This window comes from Sinocyclocheilus anshuiensis, unplaced genomic scaffold, assembly GCF_001515605.1.
Source record: "Sinocyclocheilus anshuiensis isolate Anshui unplaced genomic scaffold, SAMN03320099.WGS_v1.1 scaffold328, whole genome shotgun sequence".
Lineage (NCBI taxonomy): Eukaryota > Metazoa > Chordata > Actinopteri > Cypriniformes > Cyprinidae > Sinocyclocheilus > Sinocyclocheilus anshuiensis.
In genome coordinates, this window is record NW_015558621.1 from 511,250 (window position 1) to 528,585 (window position 17,336).

At 36.0% G+C, this 17,336-nt stretch overlaps 2 protein-coding genes across 5 annotated transcripts; both read right to left on the reverse strand.

The window, feature by feature from the left end:
• Positions 1–502: 502 nt before the first annotated feature.
• LOC107680624 (protein MGARP-like) lies at positions 503–13,234 on the reverse strand. Of its 4 annotated transcripts, none has more exons than XM_016476604.1 (8): positions 13,016–13,234; positions 10,048–10,148; positions 9,083–9,188; positions 8,299–8,316; positions 5,096–5,431; positions 2,204–3,303; positions 1,910–1,960; positions 503–1,601 (listed from the first exon to the last, which is right to left on the reverse strand). In XM_016476604.1, the coding sequence occupies exons 1-7, from the start codon at positions 13,095–13,097 to the stop codon at positions 1,925–1,927; spliced, it is 1,779 nt and encodes a 592-aa protein (XP_016332090.1). In that variant the 5' UTR covers positions 13,098–13,234; the 3' UTR covers positions 503–1,601; positions 1,910–1,924. The 4 variants fall into 4 exon arrangements, with proteins under 4 accessions (XP_016332090.1, XP_016332088.1, XP_016332089.1 ...); XM_016476602.1 differs by having other exon boundaries at positions 2,197–3,303; positions 13,016–13,166; XM_016476603.1 differs by lacking the exon at positions 8,299–8,316 and having other exon boundaries at positions 13,016–13,166.
• Positions 13,235–14,132: 898 nt separating this feature from the next.
• ndufc1 (NADH:ubiquinone oxidoreductase subunit C1) lies at positions 14,133–15,546 on the reverse strand. Its single transcript, XM_016476542.1, has 4 exons — positions 15,390–15,546; positions 14,509–14,612; positions 14,352–14,424; positions 14,133–14,240 (listed from the first exon to the last, which is right to left on the reverse strand). The coding sequence occupies exons 1-3, from the start codon at positions 15,433–15,435 to the stop codon at positions 14,365–14,367; spliced, it is 210 nt and encodes a 69-aa protein (XP_016332028.1). The 5' UTR covers positions 15,436–15,546; the 3' UTR covers positions 14,133–14,240; positions 14,352–14,364.
• Between the last annotated feature and the right edge of the window lie 1,790 nt (positions 15,547–17,336).

Sequence of the window (17,336 nt, forward strand, 5' to 3'; positions counted from 1 at the left end):
TAATATATTTAAATTAGCAAATGTTTCCGGGGGAGGTAGCAGGCAGATATAATATAGACAATGTAGTACATCACCTCGCTATATTTCAAATATACAATAATATAATTGAAATCGCAATCTGTACAGTCGTAACCTCAGACAAATCTCTACTAATAATTTCCTGAAAATGCTTCTCCTGAAATCACCAAAATAAGGTCATTCCCAAATCTAATATTGCAGCTTATTAACAGAGAAATCTGCACTGAAGCGCCTGATAATTAAACGATCACACAAAAATGTGTTTTAACTCTTTATTTTTCTTTGACATACATTCAGTCAAAAAAAAAAAAAACTAGTTAGGGCCTACAGTGAAAGAGAAGCCTCATAAGAGCACATGAACGGGTATTACATCCCTAACCCTTAAAACAAAAACAGAAAAGAACCGGTGGACACACCATTTCTACTGAACCATACTTCCCATTATTCCCTCACATTCACATAATGTAGTTGCAATCTTACTTATAACACTTATAAGGTCCCTTTTGAAATATGAAGGAAATAAAGAGACAAAATTGTTAGGTCTTTTTTTTTTTTTTTTTACATTTTATTATTATTATTTTTATTTATCTGACCTTAATTTCCTTTGTGGATCCACATATGCCTGTCTACCAGTCTAAAATCTCAAATCATATGAGCATCAAAACTGTAGTATCAGCGAGAGTGTAACGTTAGCGTAACAGATTTGGGGACCTTGTTTTTGCCACATCAAGCAAAGGAATTTATTTATGTATTTGCCAAACAAGTTTTATAATCACAAGAGAAGAGAGAACAGCAAAACAAAGGCAAAGGAGTGCAGCAGTGGGGTCTGCCTTTTGGATAACATTGTAGAGACTCGCTTTAGAAATGAATACTGGAATGTGACTTGTAACATGGCTTATTGTTGTATTGACTATATTGGTAAAGGTAATCGGTTTGTCAGTTGTTTTTTGACCTAGTCATGTCCCATTGGTAATGCCAGCTGGTTACTATAATACTGGTTACTAGAAAAAGGAGAACACTGTCTTTTCAAGCTGAGGTAGAGAGGTACAAAAAATAATAATAGTGCTAATTCATAAATAATGCAAATGAAAAATAGATTGAAGACAGAGGAGAACCAGAAAACTGATGGCCAGCATGCAGGTATGACAGTGTTTGTGGCAAATTTGTAGCCCTGCTGGTTGCAGCTATTGACATGCCAATTCCAAGACATGTCCTATAATGTGATGTTTGAGGCAGGGTTCACTATAGTACAGGCTCCAATGTGCAGTTGAGTCAAAAAGAGTGGCGTTCCATTTAAAAAGGCTATAAATATAGGTCACAGCTTTTCATGCATATTATAATTTTCAAGAAACTTTTGTCTCACATCAGAGTGAAGTGAATGTTCACATGAAGTAACCACTCTCCAGTGGAGAGCATGTCAGTGGAAATAGAGTATTATTTTGAGCTGAGTCGGAAGGAAACTGCATTCTGGGCCCAGTGTAAGGATTACTGAAATCCAGGGGCTCAAGGAAATGGGGAAGGCACATCACTAATTGTTTATCAGGGAACCGGTTTACTATCCCAGGACATCTGACTGCTCCCAACTGAGAAAATGCAAAACAAGAATGAAAATATCATGTCAATATACACTACCTTTTAAAGGTTTGGATCGGTAAGATTGGTTAATGTTTTTAAAGAAGTCTCTTGTGCTCAATAAAGTTTCTATTTTAATATTTAAAAAAAAAAATCAAAGTATTATATATTAGACTATAATAGAGATGTTTACATTTCCAAACATTACATTTGATACAAATATCAAATTTCAATTACTATTATTAGAAAATATATTATGTATTATATTAGTAAAACACAAATGAACATAGAAAACATGATTTTCATAATATGATGTTACCTTTTTTAGTTGGTGTTAATACATCTGCACTTTAAGCATACGGTGCTTGCCCTAGGAACAATATTAAAAAGTAACATTTATATAATAAAAAGAATGTCATAAAGTATGTCAAGAATTTACATGAGAATACACCCGCCTTTGTCTTAATATATCTTACCATCTTCTAGCTAATTCACTATTAATCTAATTTCAAGTATTTGTCAAGCAATGATTCTGTTAATCCACATTTGCTCCCATCATTATTTTCTTAACTAGTTAACCAGCAGTGCATTGTTAAACCAGATTACCTGTTACCTGTCCCGATGGCTCTTCACCATCATCAGGGGCTGGGATGATCTTGCCAGTCACGGGTGATACACCGAGCACCATTGGCTTCTTTTCTGTTTTGGGAGCTCCCTCCAAGACAACCAGTATGTAGTGTCGTTTGGGCTCTTCCAAAGGTGCACTTGACGTTTCAGCTGGAGCAACTTCCTCAGTGACCACTATGCTTGCAACATCTGGTTCAACAACACTTTCTGTAACTTCCACAACTGGACTTGCTGCTTGTTCCTCAACTATACTTACTGGAGCCTCCACAACTGCACTTTCTGCAATCACCTCTTCTGCCTTCACTTCCTCAACCACTGAAATATCCTCTTCTGCTACTTTGGCTGCAAGTGTTTCCTCAAGTTCTTCAGTTGCTACAACAGGTGCGCCTTCAGTTACAAAGAAAACGGCTGCCTCTTCTGTCACAGGGGCAACAGGCATCTCTTCTATCACTGGGGCAACTGATACCTCCTCTGCTTCTGGGGCAATAGATGTCTCTTCTGTCACTGGGGCAACTAAAACTTCCTCTTCTATCACAGGGACATCAGATGCTTCTTCTGAGGATACTGGAGAATCAACTGGTGTCTCCTTTACAACTGGAGCCACTTCTACCACCGCTGCAACAGCTGGTTCTTCTACAACTGGGGAAACTAGTGCTGCTTCAATCACTGGAGCAACAAATACTTCTGCTGCTGCTGAATCAACTGGTGTCTCCTCTGCTACTGGAGACTCTTCTACCACTCTAGCAACAGGCTCATCTACAACAGGGGAAACTGATATTACTTCTGTCACTGGAGGAATGGACAATTGCTCTGCTACAGGAGGCTCTTCTATTACAGTGGCATCTGGTGCCTCTGCTACTTCTTCTGCTACTAGAGAAGCTGGTTCCTCCTCCATCACTGGAGCAACAGGTGCCATCTCTGTTACTGGTACATTTTCCAAATGATCTGTTGTAGGAACCTCAGTGGGCATCTCTGGTAGAGCTTCAACTGACACATCTTCCACGGATACAGACTCCACAGGAACAGCCTCGATCACGGAGGCAGCAGCCAGTTTTACTGTTTCTGCTGCTGGTGTGCTAACCAACCCTACAAGACATAATCAAGCCACCCAATAATCACACACAAAAAAAACAGACATTAGATGTTTGAGGAATTAAATGACTTATTTAAAGGTTTTATAACTGTCAATTTTAAGTTCAAATTGTTTATAAATTGTAATTTCTCGGTGTGTGTGTCTGGAGTTTAAAACAAAAGATTAATCTAGACACAGACAAAATAGGAAAGATAGAAATGAGACTACGAAAAGTAGAGTACAGAGGTTCATCCCCACTACATTAGTGATAGTTTTAACAACAAAGAAAAGAGCTTAAGTAAAGTTTAGTGCATTCCGGTATGATCTATGGTGTCTATCTTTGCATTTCACAGAATGTAAGAGACTTTCAGCGAGTATCATTATGCATGATCACAGCATGCAGCTCCATTTAGGGGTTTCCCATCATTCAGAACATACATTAAGGGGCTTTACTGCCAAATATCACTTAGAAAGGGGCACACCACAAGTATAACTACAGCAAAAGTTAAGAAATAAAACAACTCTTTATGTAGAGATGATATTATAGGTTATAATGTACAACAAGGACCTTTACACTAAATGCAGCATTTTAAAACATTACTTTTAAAACAGAGGATGAACTTGTGTTAAAGATGTTATATTTCAGTTTGTAAAAGCAGAATGTTTTCAGAAAAAAATTAAACAGAATATTTCTGATATTTATCAATTTAATTTGATTAATTGGCTTTGAATCCCTTATCCACTTTTATTACACGATTGCAATTTCCAAATAAATGAGCAGTTTCATTAATCACACAACACATGACCTTCTCGGTAGGTTACTGAGTTCCTTGTCAGTTCAGTCACACAGAGGAATATAAAGGGAAAACTAATACAGAAACACATCTGGCCAAGTTGCTAGGGAGCAAAACACTCACAGTTTTCACAATTTTAACTGGCGTATACCAACTAAGTGATATCTGGCAGAGAAGCACGTTTTCGACTGAACTGTTACTGTTATTACAAAACAACAAAAAACTACACACAGCAGTACATTTGTTTTTTGTGCCTCAAATAGCAGATAAGGCAGGATAGAAGGCTGACAGAATGACAGAAGGCTGGCTCAGATTTGTGAGAAGATTGAGAGTGAAGCTAAGAGTAAGAAGGAGAACAGGAGTAGATGGTCTGAAGTGTGTCCATTGGAATGTTTGGTCACATGTAACAAAAAGCAGCAACTTTGGATTCTCACAGTGGTTTCTACCTACCGTTATCAATACTTGAAAAAAATTATTTTGTTCAAGTTATAATTTATATAATTTTCAAATATTTCCAGCAAAATCCAGGAATAGAATAAAAATATACACAATAAGCTGTGTGCTATACAGTGGGATGACATTATTGCAACTCAAGCATCAAATCCTGTTGTATAACACATCGATGCAAAAAGAGGAGGTACAGTATGATGAAGACTATACAGTTAATCACATACACTGTCATTTAGTTAATGTTTCTCTGAGCACCTTAAAACTTCAGTTTGTGACTAAAGAATCTACTTCCGAGAGAGGAAAAATGAGGAAGACCTGCAGTATTTGAGCAATAAAATCTCTCTTAATTTTGTTCAAGTACCATGTTGTGTTCTTTTTTGGATGTAACGGTAACATGTTTGGATAAAGTGAGACAGTGACCATTTTGCTGTATAGGACATTTGAGTCTTCCGTATCTTGTGTGTGTGTGTGTGTGGGTGAGTGTTTGAGTACCCATGAGCCATTTAGGACTCTGTACTAGTAGCCTCTGCTACTGCCTCCGCTTGGGGGGCTGGTGGCATACCGTTGCTCTCTGACGCCGGCTCTTCAGCTTGGATAACAGGAGTTACGACAGCCTCTGCTGCTGCTTCTACTTCCTCTGCTACCTTCTGCACTTCTTCTGCCACTGCTGCCACCTCCTCTGTGGTTTCATGAAGAACCCCCGCCACCTCAGCAACCACCTCTGCAGTCTCTGCAACCGTCTCGGCAACCTTTTCCACAACGGTCTCGAGAGTTCCCACCTTCCCTCTGGTGGCCTCGGCTGTTTCCAGCAAGACCTCAGGTGCCTCAGCAGGAACATCCTCCTCGGCTGTGCTCTCTACAGTTTCTGCCACCTCTCCTTCCTCTGCACTAGCTTCTTCTAAACAGACAACAGAAGAAAGAACAATTGGGCATCAAGCTACGTTTTCATTTTTAGCACACTCATACTCACTTTTGAATCTCACATAGAAATGACTGGGTTGAAATTATATTTGGCCTAATGAAAATGAAACCTATTTTAAGACTAAGATTATTTTATAAGATTATAAAATAAGAAAACATTTTTTTTTGAAAAGCATATTTTGCAATCAAAATCTCAAAAAAAAGAAACCAGTACACTGCAGTAATTCAAATTATCCTGTCATAAATTAATTTAATTTAGATCAATCTATACTGCCATGATGTTTTTACAAATTAGAGATTTTTTCCATCATTTATTATTTATAAAATAAAAATTATCATCATTTATAATAACTTTCTTATTTACATTTTACATTTTACAATTACATTCTCTTACATTACTAAAATTATACAAATCCAAATGTAATTTTTCATAAGTAATTACTTTCAATTATTGAAATTCAATTTTTACAGATTTTTCATTTATAAATACAGAGAAGTAATATTATAGATCTTGCAAAATATAACTTTTAATTCAGGAGTGTAATGATACCTAGACATTTATTGACAGTTTTTGTAAGGTGGTAATATAATCACCAATATCTATAATTTTACTTTCCTAATATTCATAAATTAACAATCTTTTGAGAACTGTACTAACTGCAAATAATATATAATAATATAATAAACTATATACTGATACTTTATAATGATTTTAGTAAATGTAAGAAAAGTAATTATTACTCAAATAATTATTTTCATTATATAAATAGTAATGATAATTTAATTATTTAGTTGAAGTATAATATATTATAGTAGTATTCATTTAACTGAATTTAATTTATGCTAGTTACCTAAGAACATCAGTGCAGTTAAGAACATCCATATACACAGTCAAATGTTTACATTTGCCACCATGCCTTTCAAAATGCCTCGCACACATCCATCTTATCAAATCTCCTGGAACCCCCAATAAATGGCTAAACGGGGAATATAAATCTAGCTTTGTCAAAATCACACACAACCCAATCACTGCAGGCAGCATGCAAAACCCAAGAATGAGGAGGGAGAATAAAAAGAGAAACTGAACAGAAACAACAGGAAGAAAGGGGCTGGGAGGACAGGTGGAGAGGGAATACAAAGATGGTTGAGCCTTACCATCTGTTCAAAGTTAGCAGTACCAGCAACTCTGTGAATTCCAGCAACACAGAAAAACAACCAAAGGGGATTTGTTGTGTGCGTATTTAATTAGTTAACTCACAGGGAAGCAGTCTTTCAATTTCTACTGTATTACACCACAATTAACATTTTAAATAAGGGTTTAAAAATCAATGGAATGAAAAATATCAGTTCAATGGAAAAAGCAGTACTCATAACGACTTTAGCTCAGAAGAGAATCATCCAAAAAGTTCTGACTGAAGACTATAGGTGACCAGCCCAGACTGTCCGAATTAGTTTACTCTGGAAAGAGTCAGAGCAAAGAGACAATTAGGAAAGTTAGGAAAAAGATTAGGTGAAGCTTTGAGTTCGTTGTTTAATATTCTGTTTTGGTATTTGAAAGACCACAGTATAATGTTTGTTTGTTTGTGTTTAACGCCATTCCAGCTTCTATGGCTATTTTCATGGCGAGAAATATTATGGCTGAATTATATAATGTTTTTATTAGTTTTCCATAACTGTATTTGGCTTAACTCTGTTAAAAATCTCTTCAAAAGAGTTAACGGAATAAAAAAAAATTCTCAATGAGTTAAAACCAGCACAATCTAATAAACATGTTGGAGGATCTTCCTCTAGTATTAAAAACTTGTGTGTCACGAACAATTATACAGCGGGTATAAACAATCTGGTCCCATCGGTTAAAAAATTCTAGTCATTAAAATAGGAGCACAGGTAAGTAAGATGGGAAAAAGTGTTGTGAGAGAAAATGGGAGTGCACAGGGGTGCAGATGGATCATATACACAGCTTATTCAAGAGGAAAGTGACACAGTGTCAAAGAGAAAGCCACCCAGTTCTGATTAACGGGCTTTCCAACAAATAGGATCAGGGGATTAGGTGAGTTAGAAGGGTGACATGAGAACAACTCTTTAATCCACTCATACATTTATGCATTTGGCAGATGCCTTAATCCAAAGTGATTGCATTCAAGGTATCCATTTTATCAGATCATACTTTCCCCAGGAATTGAACCCATGAACTTGGCATTGTAAGTACCACACTCTACAGGAATGCTGTAGCGCAAATAACACCAAGACAAAAAATGCCATAAAAATGCATTGTTTCATCAAAATCAGTCTTGTTTAGCTTACTTTTCGGCTTCAGTCTGTGGAAGATCTAGGCTCTTTGGCATTGCAGTTTAGCCATTATTCTAGCAATATCTGCCCACTGTAGTGTCATTACAGGATATTTGCAAAACTTAAGTTGATCCTACTTGGCATATAGCAAATATTAATCAGAACAGGTCATAACCTATGTGCCAAGAATATAATCTTTGTCCGGTGTTTTGCAGCCAATAAGGTATCAGGATCGACTAAATGGGAGGAGACTGAAAAGTAGGGGGCGTCATCATTTAGTTAACCTTTTATTTTCAGAAATCAAGGCTATAATACAGTTCCAGTAATAACTCTCAAAAATACTTGTCATGCAGCAGTTCAGACCATGCAAGTTAAAGCACAAGTTAGTTTTAGTAAACTTCACTAAATGGATCCTATTTGTTTTGAGGCAAACAGATGTGTTACACAAACATTTAAAAGACAGAACTGTAATTTTTCCATTTAAATATCATAATAAAGTTATTTATGGTACATCATGGAGATATTATGACATAAAAAGATCACACATGAACTCACCATTGCCATTCTCCTCACCTAAAAAAACAAACAAACAAAACAAAAAAATTAAATGATGGCACATTGTAATCTGAAATGTCAATGAACCCTGAAGCGGCTGTATAAAACTTTGTCAGCAGTCACTCACTCATATCAGACCGCATTACAACACATAATATCCCCTTATTTATTATACTTGAATGAGAGCGCTTTTTAATGCTGCTGTCATTTAGATAAGGCAGTTTAATAATGTTTGGCTCAGATGCTGGAGTGTTGGACACGCTTGGATTTGATACAGTTATTTAATGTGGTGGAAGTGGATTTGGCAGGACTGTGACGGTGAACTAAGAGGGCAAATTTCAGCTGTCTAACATTATTGTTCCGACCACAAGATAAATGTGAGAGGGTGCCAAATGTCTTCCACATACCCCAACTCGAAGGGCTGCAATGTATTATTTATTTATTAGATCTCATATTTTTGGATACAGACATAAGCTGACAATTTAGATCAGCATTCCTGATGCCACTGAGAATGAAATTCACAGGGTTACTACTACCAGCGCTGTGTGAATAGCATTGTTTTCATTACATATGTCCAACAAGATTATCTGTATATGACCTTATGCCCGTATCTTTCATCTTGAGACAGCTATGCTAGTATTCAACTTCCTGTAGCCAGGTAAATGGTTTCTGCTCTTGCATCCTAGTTTTAACAGGCCATAGGAAAACCTGAATCCCAAAAGTGACACTGACTAAATTACAGCAATAATATCTGATGTTTAACCAGACCATAGGTGAGACTTACTCTTGGGTGGCGATGGTTTGGGTTTCCAGTCAGACTTGGGACGAGCATCAATTTCAGAAACACGATCAACAAAACGTGCGTGGTCTGTTGCAACTGTTCTGTAAGCCTATCAGACAATTCAATAAAGACATTAATTCATTCAACAAGTGATCTGACATCAAACTATATCATCAATGGTTTGAGTTTTAAAGGGGTCATATGATGCTTTTTTAAAGAACATTATTTTGTGTATTTGGTGTAACAGAATATGTTTGATTTCTGACAGGCAGTTAACTCTCCTGTGATGTGACCTTGTTCCTTCCCCTCACACACACACACACGACGCGTTACTCAGCGCTGCGCAAAACTCCGCATTTGAACAGTCAATAGCAAATACTTAAACTAATAACAAAACATACTTACAGTCGCTGATTCAGAAGTGCCAGATTGTCATAGCAAAGCCGGAATTTACCCTTTTTCTTTTTTTTTTTTAAGAAATAGTCTTTGTGCACAGCCAGCCTTGTACTCTTCTAGGTTCAAAAAAACTGTCATCCATAAAATGCGTTGCACAAATTCGAACATCTGGGTTGTGCTGTTCTGTTGTAAATAAATCTTAATTGCATCTACTTCCGGAAGGCCAAATAAAGTGCTTTTGCTTTCGCACTGAAACACACAGCGTCTCCCTGACATGGCTGCATCAACACTACTGCTGTTCCTGAAACCACGCCTTCTTTCTTTGCGTGCACATTTGGGCAGCATTATGCTAATATTTCCACATAGTGACGTAGATATGTGGGGGCGTGTTAGAACGAGGCGTTTTAGGTAGGCGTGGTTGACTCTTAACTTTTATAAAGAATATCTCTTTGGATTTGAGACTTTAGTCTTTGCAACTTTACAGATCTTCTTTATGCACCAAGAGCTTGTATCACTTCAAAGAGAAAGGAAAATTTGAAATCGCACCATATGACCCCTTTAATCAGACTTACATATGCCACGGCACCGGCGAAGGCTCCACCGCAGAGGACGACATAAAGGAAATTCTCACCGGAGCCACCAGGAACTGACGACATGAGCCTCCGTGGAACTACTGCATAGAGAACAGAGGAGTAAGACCAAGATTTTGGATGTGTGCACATTATTAGTTGAGGCAACAATGTAAGATATCCTTTCTCCCTCTCTCAGTTTCAAGATTGAATCAAGTTAATAGTTTAATAGAACTTTAAAATATGTTTTATAATAATGTTTTAGTCAAAGTGTCTGACACAGATTGACTTTCATGGCAGTCAAACCAGAGCTGCTCTCTGCCCAGTAGGTCACTGCCTGATTGGATTCTGGGCAATGGTTTTAGGTACCTGTAAATATTCCTGTCAGCATTCATCTAGATATGTATTGTGTTATTTCCATAACTCAAAAATATGGTGAAGGTAATCTTAAGTGAACAGCATTTTACACTATGGATGTGGAGTACTAAGTGGACTCAAAATAAAATAGAAAATTCAGGTTTGTAACCCTCTATATACAAGTTTTACTGCAACAGTTGTGTGTTTATTTAATGGTATACATATCAGTAAATTATTTCTCAATACATAAAAAGAATTATGCATATGCATTATTTTGTCTGTTTTCTTACATAATCACCAATTATTTCATTTTATATTCTATGCTTCAATGACTATCAAAAACCTCTCCTTAGTGCTGACAGTTCCTTGTCCTAAAAAAAAGTTAGAGGGCAGGGAGCAACTTAAATTTAGAAAACCATCAGTGCAGTCCAATCATTCAGGACTGGAGGGCAAAGATCATTCTGACACAAACTTTGTAGACTTTTTAAGGAGTATCTTCAATACTCTCATTAAGATAATCCAGTCACTCATGCCCAGCTAGAGTAAATAGGTTCTAGACACCTCTGTGTTATTTATACCAGCTAATCTGTTAATCTTTCACAGGAGTCAAAGGGTGAACCAAACAGAAAGCGATACATGCTCGGTTAGACTACTAGGAACCAATGTAACTTTTTCAATGTCAGATGCTGATGACAATATCTAATTTATAATTAATAATAATAATAATTTATGCATTTAGCAGACGCTTTTATCCAAGGCGACTTACAGTGCATCCAGGCTATACATTTTTCACCAGTATGTGTGTTCCCTGAGAATCAAACCCACGACCTTCTGCGCTGCTCTACCACTGAGCCACAGGAACGCAACACTTAATTTAGTTTGGCAATAGCTGATATAATTCCTATATTTACATAATACTATTTAACAACCGCAAATAAGAGATAAATGATGAAAGTAAACATATTTCACACAATATTTACAAAAATAAATAAATAAATTCACAATATGGCAATAGTCTTGGTCTTATACTGACACCTAATGGTGTGGATGCAGCATAAAACAATGAATTAATGAATAAAACAATGTTTTTAGTTACCAAAAATGCCTTTTTGTTTGCAGTCAGTCATATTTATTTTATTCCACAAGTTTAAGTGTCCAATAATATTTTTTTACTTTAACAACTACATTAAAAGTTCACTATTTGCAACGTAATTTACTCAACCTCATGTCTGTTGAAACCCATAAACTTTTTAACCCAACTAACCAGCAAATCTCCTTCCGCAAAGAGATTTATCACAGCTTGATACTGGAACGGCTGAGCGAACAAGAATTACAATGAAAGGCTTTAAGCAAGTGGTATCTGACAAGTGTAGGCCTACCGTCCCATCCGCTCATGGCTATTTGAGGAGATATTTAGTGGACAGGACAGACGGTGTGATTATATCTATGTTTATTTCAACATTTTCATATAATATTCTTATTAACTGCATTACAAACATCCTAACCTAGATTTTCACATATATTTAACCAATACAATCAAGTACAGCCCTAAGGGCAGGCAAATGTCTCACTTCAAGAATGTCTACGTGTTTATTTAAACAACCAGGGTTTCCCAACAGGGATCACGCTGGAAAAAAATAATATAGCATTTACCGTGAAACTTTTCACTCCGAATTGCTAGAAAATTTCACATATAATTACAAAGAAACAGCAAGTAACATTGAATTAAACATAATAATTAGGTAGAATTTTACATAGTCTTGCAAATCATACATACAAATATGTACTAGTAGCATGAAAATAGAGTAAGATTTAAGGGTTAAATGTAAACGGCTAGCCATACAGCAGCCATAGGTCCGCGCGCAGGCGTCTATAGCTCGACCACGTAAACAACCACGTGAGCTGTACGTGGAAACATACTATGGCACCCTTAGAACACTGAAGGTCACAAATCAAGCAGAGTACTTACTCCATGATGCCAAATGTCAAATTTCAACTGACTCCCTATTACGCAATTTCGTGTTTCATAATCCATTTAGTGACGACCGGAATGAATCTGACAGAACAATCATTAATCTAATCAAGTTCAAGAGCCTACAACAAACTTTTCGCAATGTTCACAAATGCACACGAATGGTCAATGTGTTGTTCTTGTTTTTTTTTCAATAATACATCTCTGCAAAATGATTATTAGTGCAGATCTGCAGTGCCCAAGATGGCTACATTTTTGTGTGCTTGGTGCCAGGCTGCTGTTTGAGATGTGTACATTGTGTTCCTCGCAAATGACAATGCGAACATGTGTTAGTATAGTAGGCGTGTAACTTCTGTCTGGCACTAAAAACGTATCTCGAAAGCCATTTAAAAATGTGGAGCACCAATAGGATCCGATGTTGAGACTGACCTTCATGTCCCCTTAACCCTAAACCACATGCCATCTGCCCAAATTTTTTTTAGTTTTTGTAAAATATTATGATACAGCTCGCTCAAGCACATTTTCATTGTAAGCAATAGTCGAAAAGCGTGAAATATCACAATTAAAGCCCAAAACGCACTGCAAATTACATGATTTACAGGAAAAAATGAAACTTTACGAGACAGATACACTGGTGCTCACCATCTCTATTGAGCCGAGCGCGGTACAGGGACTGTCGCGCCAGAGGCCCACACCTGTGCCAGGCTGCTCTGCACGCAAACATCGTCCAAACTGCCACAGGAGGAAAGCAGCGTGCGAGACGAGTCCAGTGGAGGCGCAATGAATGACTGAAAGTGCAGAGACAGTTGGAGGGGAGGAGTGAACATGAGGGGAGGAGAAAGCGCGTGTCTGAATCCTCCCACTGCTGGGATTCCGTGGCACGCTACCAACCACATTGCTTGCTTAATTTATGCTACTTACATTGCAAAACTATCTATATTTACTCAAACAGTCTTTTTAGCCACGCTTTATCGTGGCACCAGCAATAACAGAACATTTCCCTAATGTTATTGTATGGTTCTGTTTATTTTTATCCCAATTCTTACGTTCCACTAACATTCACAGCGGTGTGACAACTAATAAGAACCTATATAGAACATTTTCTAATAGTTGTTTTCTAGGGTTCATAACTGAACACTAACGTTACCAGAATTTTGCATGTGTTTTGTGTAACATGTCTAACTACTGTTAGCTTCAGTCGAATGTTTATTATACTATTCTGTTTAATAGTATGTTTTGCTGTGTATTGAAAAGCTGCAGTGAATAATAAGACAATCTCCAGAGCTCTGTGGCCAATTAATTAGCAGTAGTGTGTTTACCCACCATGCAAAGCATGCAAAAATCGTGGGGGATTTCTCCCTTTGGGGGGCACCAAAATCCAGCATCAACATACTTGTTGTTTTGTGTCCGTGTGTTCTCCACTGTACAAAGGCAATATTTTTACTCAAATCTTCTACTTGCTTTTCCTAACCACATTAACCTGACTCTTATTTAATATTAAAAACTGAATCTTGGAACAGGACTTGTTTGTTGTCACTGAATGTTGCTTTCAAAAGTCTGATCCCGTAGAAAGAATTAACCATGGGTATTTACTTAATTAGCATACACAAAGTACAAGAATTATACTGTAATTGTTTTGGTTATAAATCACATCATTAGACTTAATTGAAGGGGAAAAAGTTAAACCATATATTTAACTTATATTTATATCTCTGCAACTCATGTTTGCTGGAGTCAAGAGAGAGTGACTACAGGCAGGTTATATATACACATCTTTAATAAACATTATTGTACAAGCAGATGAACACTGAAACAGGAAAAACAGATCCACAAAAGAAGATCCACAAAGCACAGAGCAATTGCTGCCCTACAAAGGGAAAAAAGAGATACTATTACATCAGTAGCATGGCATCAAAATTTACAAATTACATTAACACTGAATAAAGAGTTTTTAGAGAGAATTAATGGTTTTACTTACATGGCCTCATGAATTACTCTAACCCATTCCTTGTTTTGTACTCATGCACATCAGTGCTGTGCTGTTTAAACAGCTGGTGGGGAACAGAGAGTGTGTTTAGAAGAATCAAAAAAGTTTGTTTGTGCGTATGTTTGAGAGATCATTCAAAATGAGTTACCAATGCCCACAAGACAGCTGTGCTCCCAAATGCTAGTCCTACTCTCAGCATGTTTGGCTTGGAGGGATCCGGTTTAGAAGCTATAAAGGAATTTCTGCTAACCACTAAAAGGAGAGAGAAAAGCAATCCTCAAAACTTTTTATATTTAACACAATGTCTGGTTTAGTGGACAGTTTTGGTACCTAACTTTTAACTTGCTAGTTTGTATATGAATTGATTTATTAACCAGCTGCACTAATATAAAACACACTGGTGGCAGTTTTCCAAATATTTAAAACGTTATTATGCACAATATTTTCATTTTGTTAGATGTAATGCGCATTAATGTAACAACAAGATATCAAAAAATATACATTTGCATTGTCCTTTGTTGTAATTCACAAACAACTGAAAATAGCAATTAAAACATAATATATGGACATTATAAAATAATTTGCTAATTATATGGCTAATTATAAAATTTGTGCAATTTATTGCTTATATAAATAATTCTTCTTCTTCTAATAACGTTTTATGGCGGATGGCAAACCAACTTCTGGTGCATTTACCGCCACCAACTGGACTGGAGTGTAAAGCACTAATAAGCAACTAATATACACACACACACACACACACACACACACACACACACATATATATATATATATATACACATAAAAAAGCAACCTAAATTCTCCTGATTAATCCTACTTATATAAATATTTCATCATGCGATTAAATTCATGTATTGGCTCAGCTGCTGTGTTGTTAGTCTTGCTAAGCTAAGCAAGGTCAGACCACACTGCTTTGCTAACCTCCATAAGGCGAATAAAACAAATGAACAGAGGAAATGTACTTAGACTATAATGTACGCCCAGCATAATTTGCATTTTCGTACTCACTCTTATTGACAGTTGAAGTCCTCAAAAATAACCGACCAAGAGGCATTTTGACAGCGTTTCTCTCCCAGACAAAATGCGATCCTTGCTCGATTACTTTTCCTGGCTCCTGTAATGGCTGACCTAGTCAATAGTAGTGGCAAGTAGAGTAATCGATTACAAACGAATGTTGTTCAATATGACTCGATAACACATTTAATAGACCCATCCACCTTTATTTCCCTCACATTCTGTGGTCATATCAATCCTACATTTTGAAACAAACTCGAGTGTATATAACAACCATTCATTCATTAATAATAATTAAAAAAAAACTCCATGAAAAATTTTGAAAAAAAATTTTCTTTTCTTTTTTTATTGACAATGTTCTCCAAACAGGTGCTTTGGTCTCTTGCAATAAATAAATTTAATTTAATTCCCAAAACAACAAAAAGGTGTATGAGAAAAATAAAAGTGTCACATTTGTTTTTATTGGAATGATACATAAAAATCATCCATCTTGAATCTATAAAATCTAAAAATCCTTCTAATCTTTCATATCCACTCAAAAAATCCTTGTGTACACAATTAATTTTAACTCTTTTTTTCTGTTGAACAAAAATACAGGAATAATCCATATCTAAATGATATCTCTCTAACACTTTTAGCTGAATACATGCCATGTAAAACCACAACATCTTTTACTTTATCATTAAACAGTATTATCCTCAAATACTCAAAGGTTTAGTTAGTCCAGTGTATACACCCTTTTTTCACAAAAGGTTTTTTTGTTAGAATAGTAGCTGTTTCATCATAATAAATATATGTTTATTAGTACAATTGTGTTTATCTCCCATAAACATGCTGTCTTTCAAAAGCACGCCTCCCACAAGCCTTTACAAATGTATATTTGCTGATGCGTCAAACACAATAACAGCATACTACCAAGATAATATTGCCATCTAGTGGCGACAATGCATACGGCATTTCATGCATCATTCAATATGCTTGGCCGTACCTTTATTGTAATTATAAGAAAATCGCCAGGGCAGCACTATCATTTCCTTTAACGTTATGTATATTTTTTCGTACAATTATATATTTAATTTATATTATATTAAAAAAAAATAGTTTCCACTGAAGTATACAATTTTGGAAGATGTAGGAAAGATGAGGTGATTTTAAATAGATTACAATTTGGGCACACAGGACTAAATGCATCACTATACAAAATAGGTAAACATATTACAGGTAAATGTGCTTTTTGTGGGGTAATAGAAACCGTTGAACATGTAATATTAAAATGTCGGAAATATAATATAGAGAGAATTAAAATGATAAAGAACTTAAATGGTAATAATAAAGAAAAAAAGAAGATAAATTGGATATTAGGAAAAGGATTAAGAGAAGGTAGTAATCAAAGAATAGTAATGGAATATATAGTAGAAACAGGATTAAATAAACGAATTTGATAGTTAAATAAATAAATAAATAAATAAAGCAAAGGAATATGGTGCGGAATACGCCAAAAAAATCCAAAGAAGAAGAAGAAGTAGTTTCCACTGTTTTATCCGTATACATAATATAATAATATTATTATATAATCATAATTAATATTAATCAAATTACAAAACATGTATATGTCACAGTTATACTACATTAACATTAGAATTGTAAACCGAAAAAATCTATCAAATCAACAAGTGAGACAAGTGTGATCTTTCACAATTTCTTACGAAAATTAATAATTTTCCAAACCTAACTAAATAACTGGAGGCAGAGTTATTTTTTACTCCATGTAGATCACAAACCTCTGAAATCGGTTGATAAATGTAAACGTTATCGTGTTTTTATCCAGAAAAAAACGCAGCTCCCCCGTTTACCTCCATTTATTTTTAAGGCAGTCTCGCCCTCACAAACATGGCGGACGCGTTGACGTATCGCAGCAACGGCTCAAAGCGGCCAATGAGG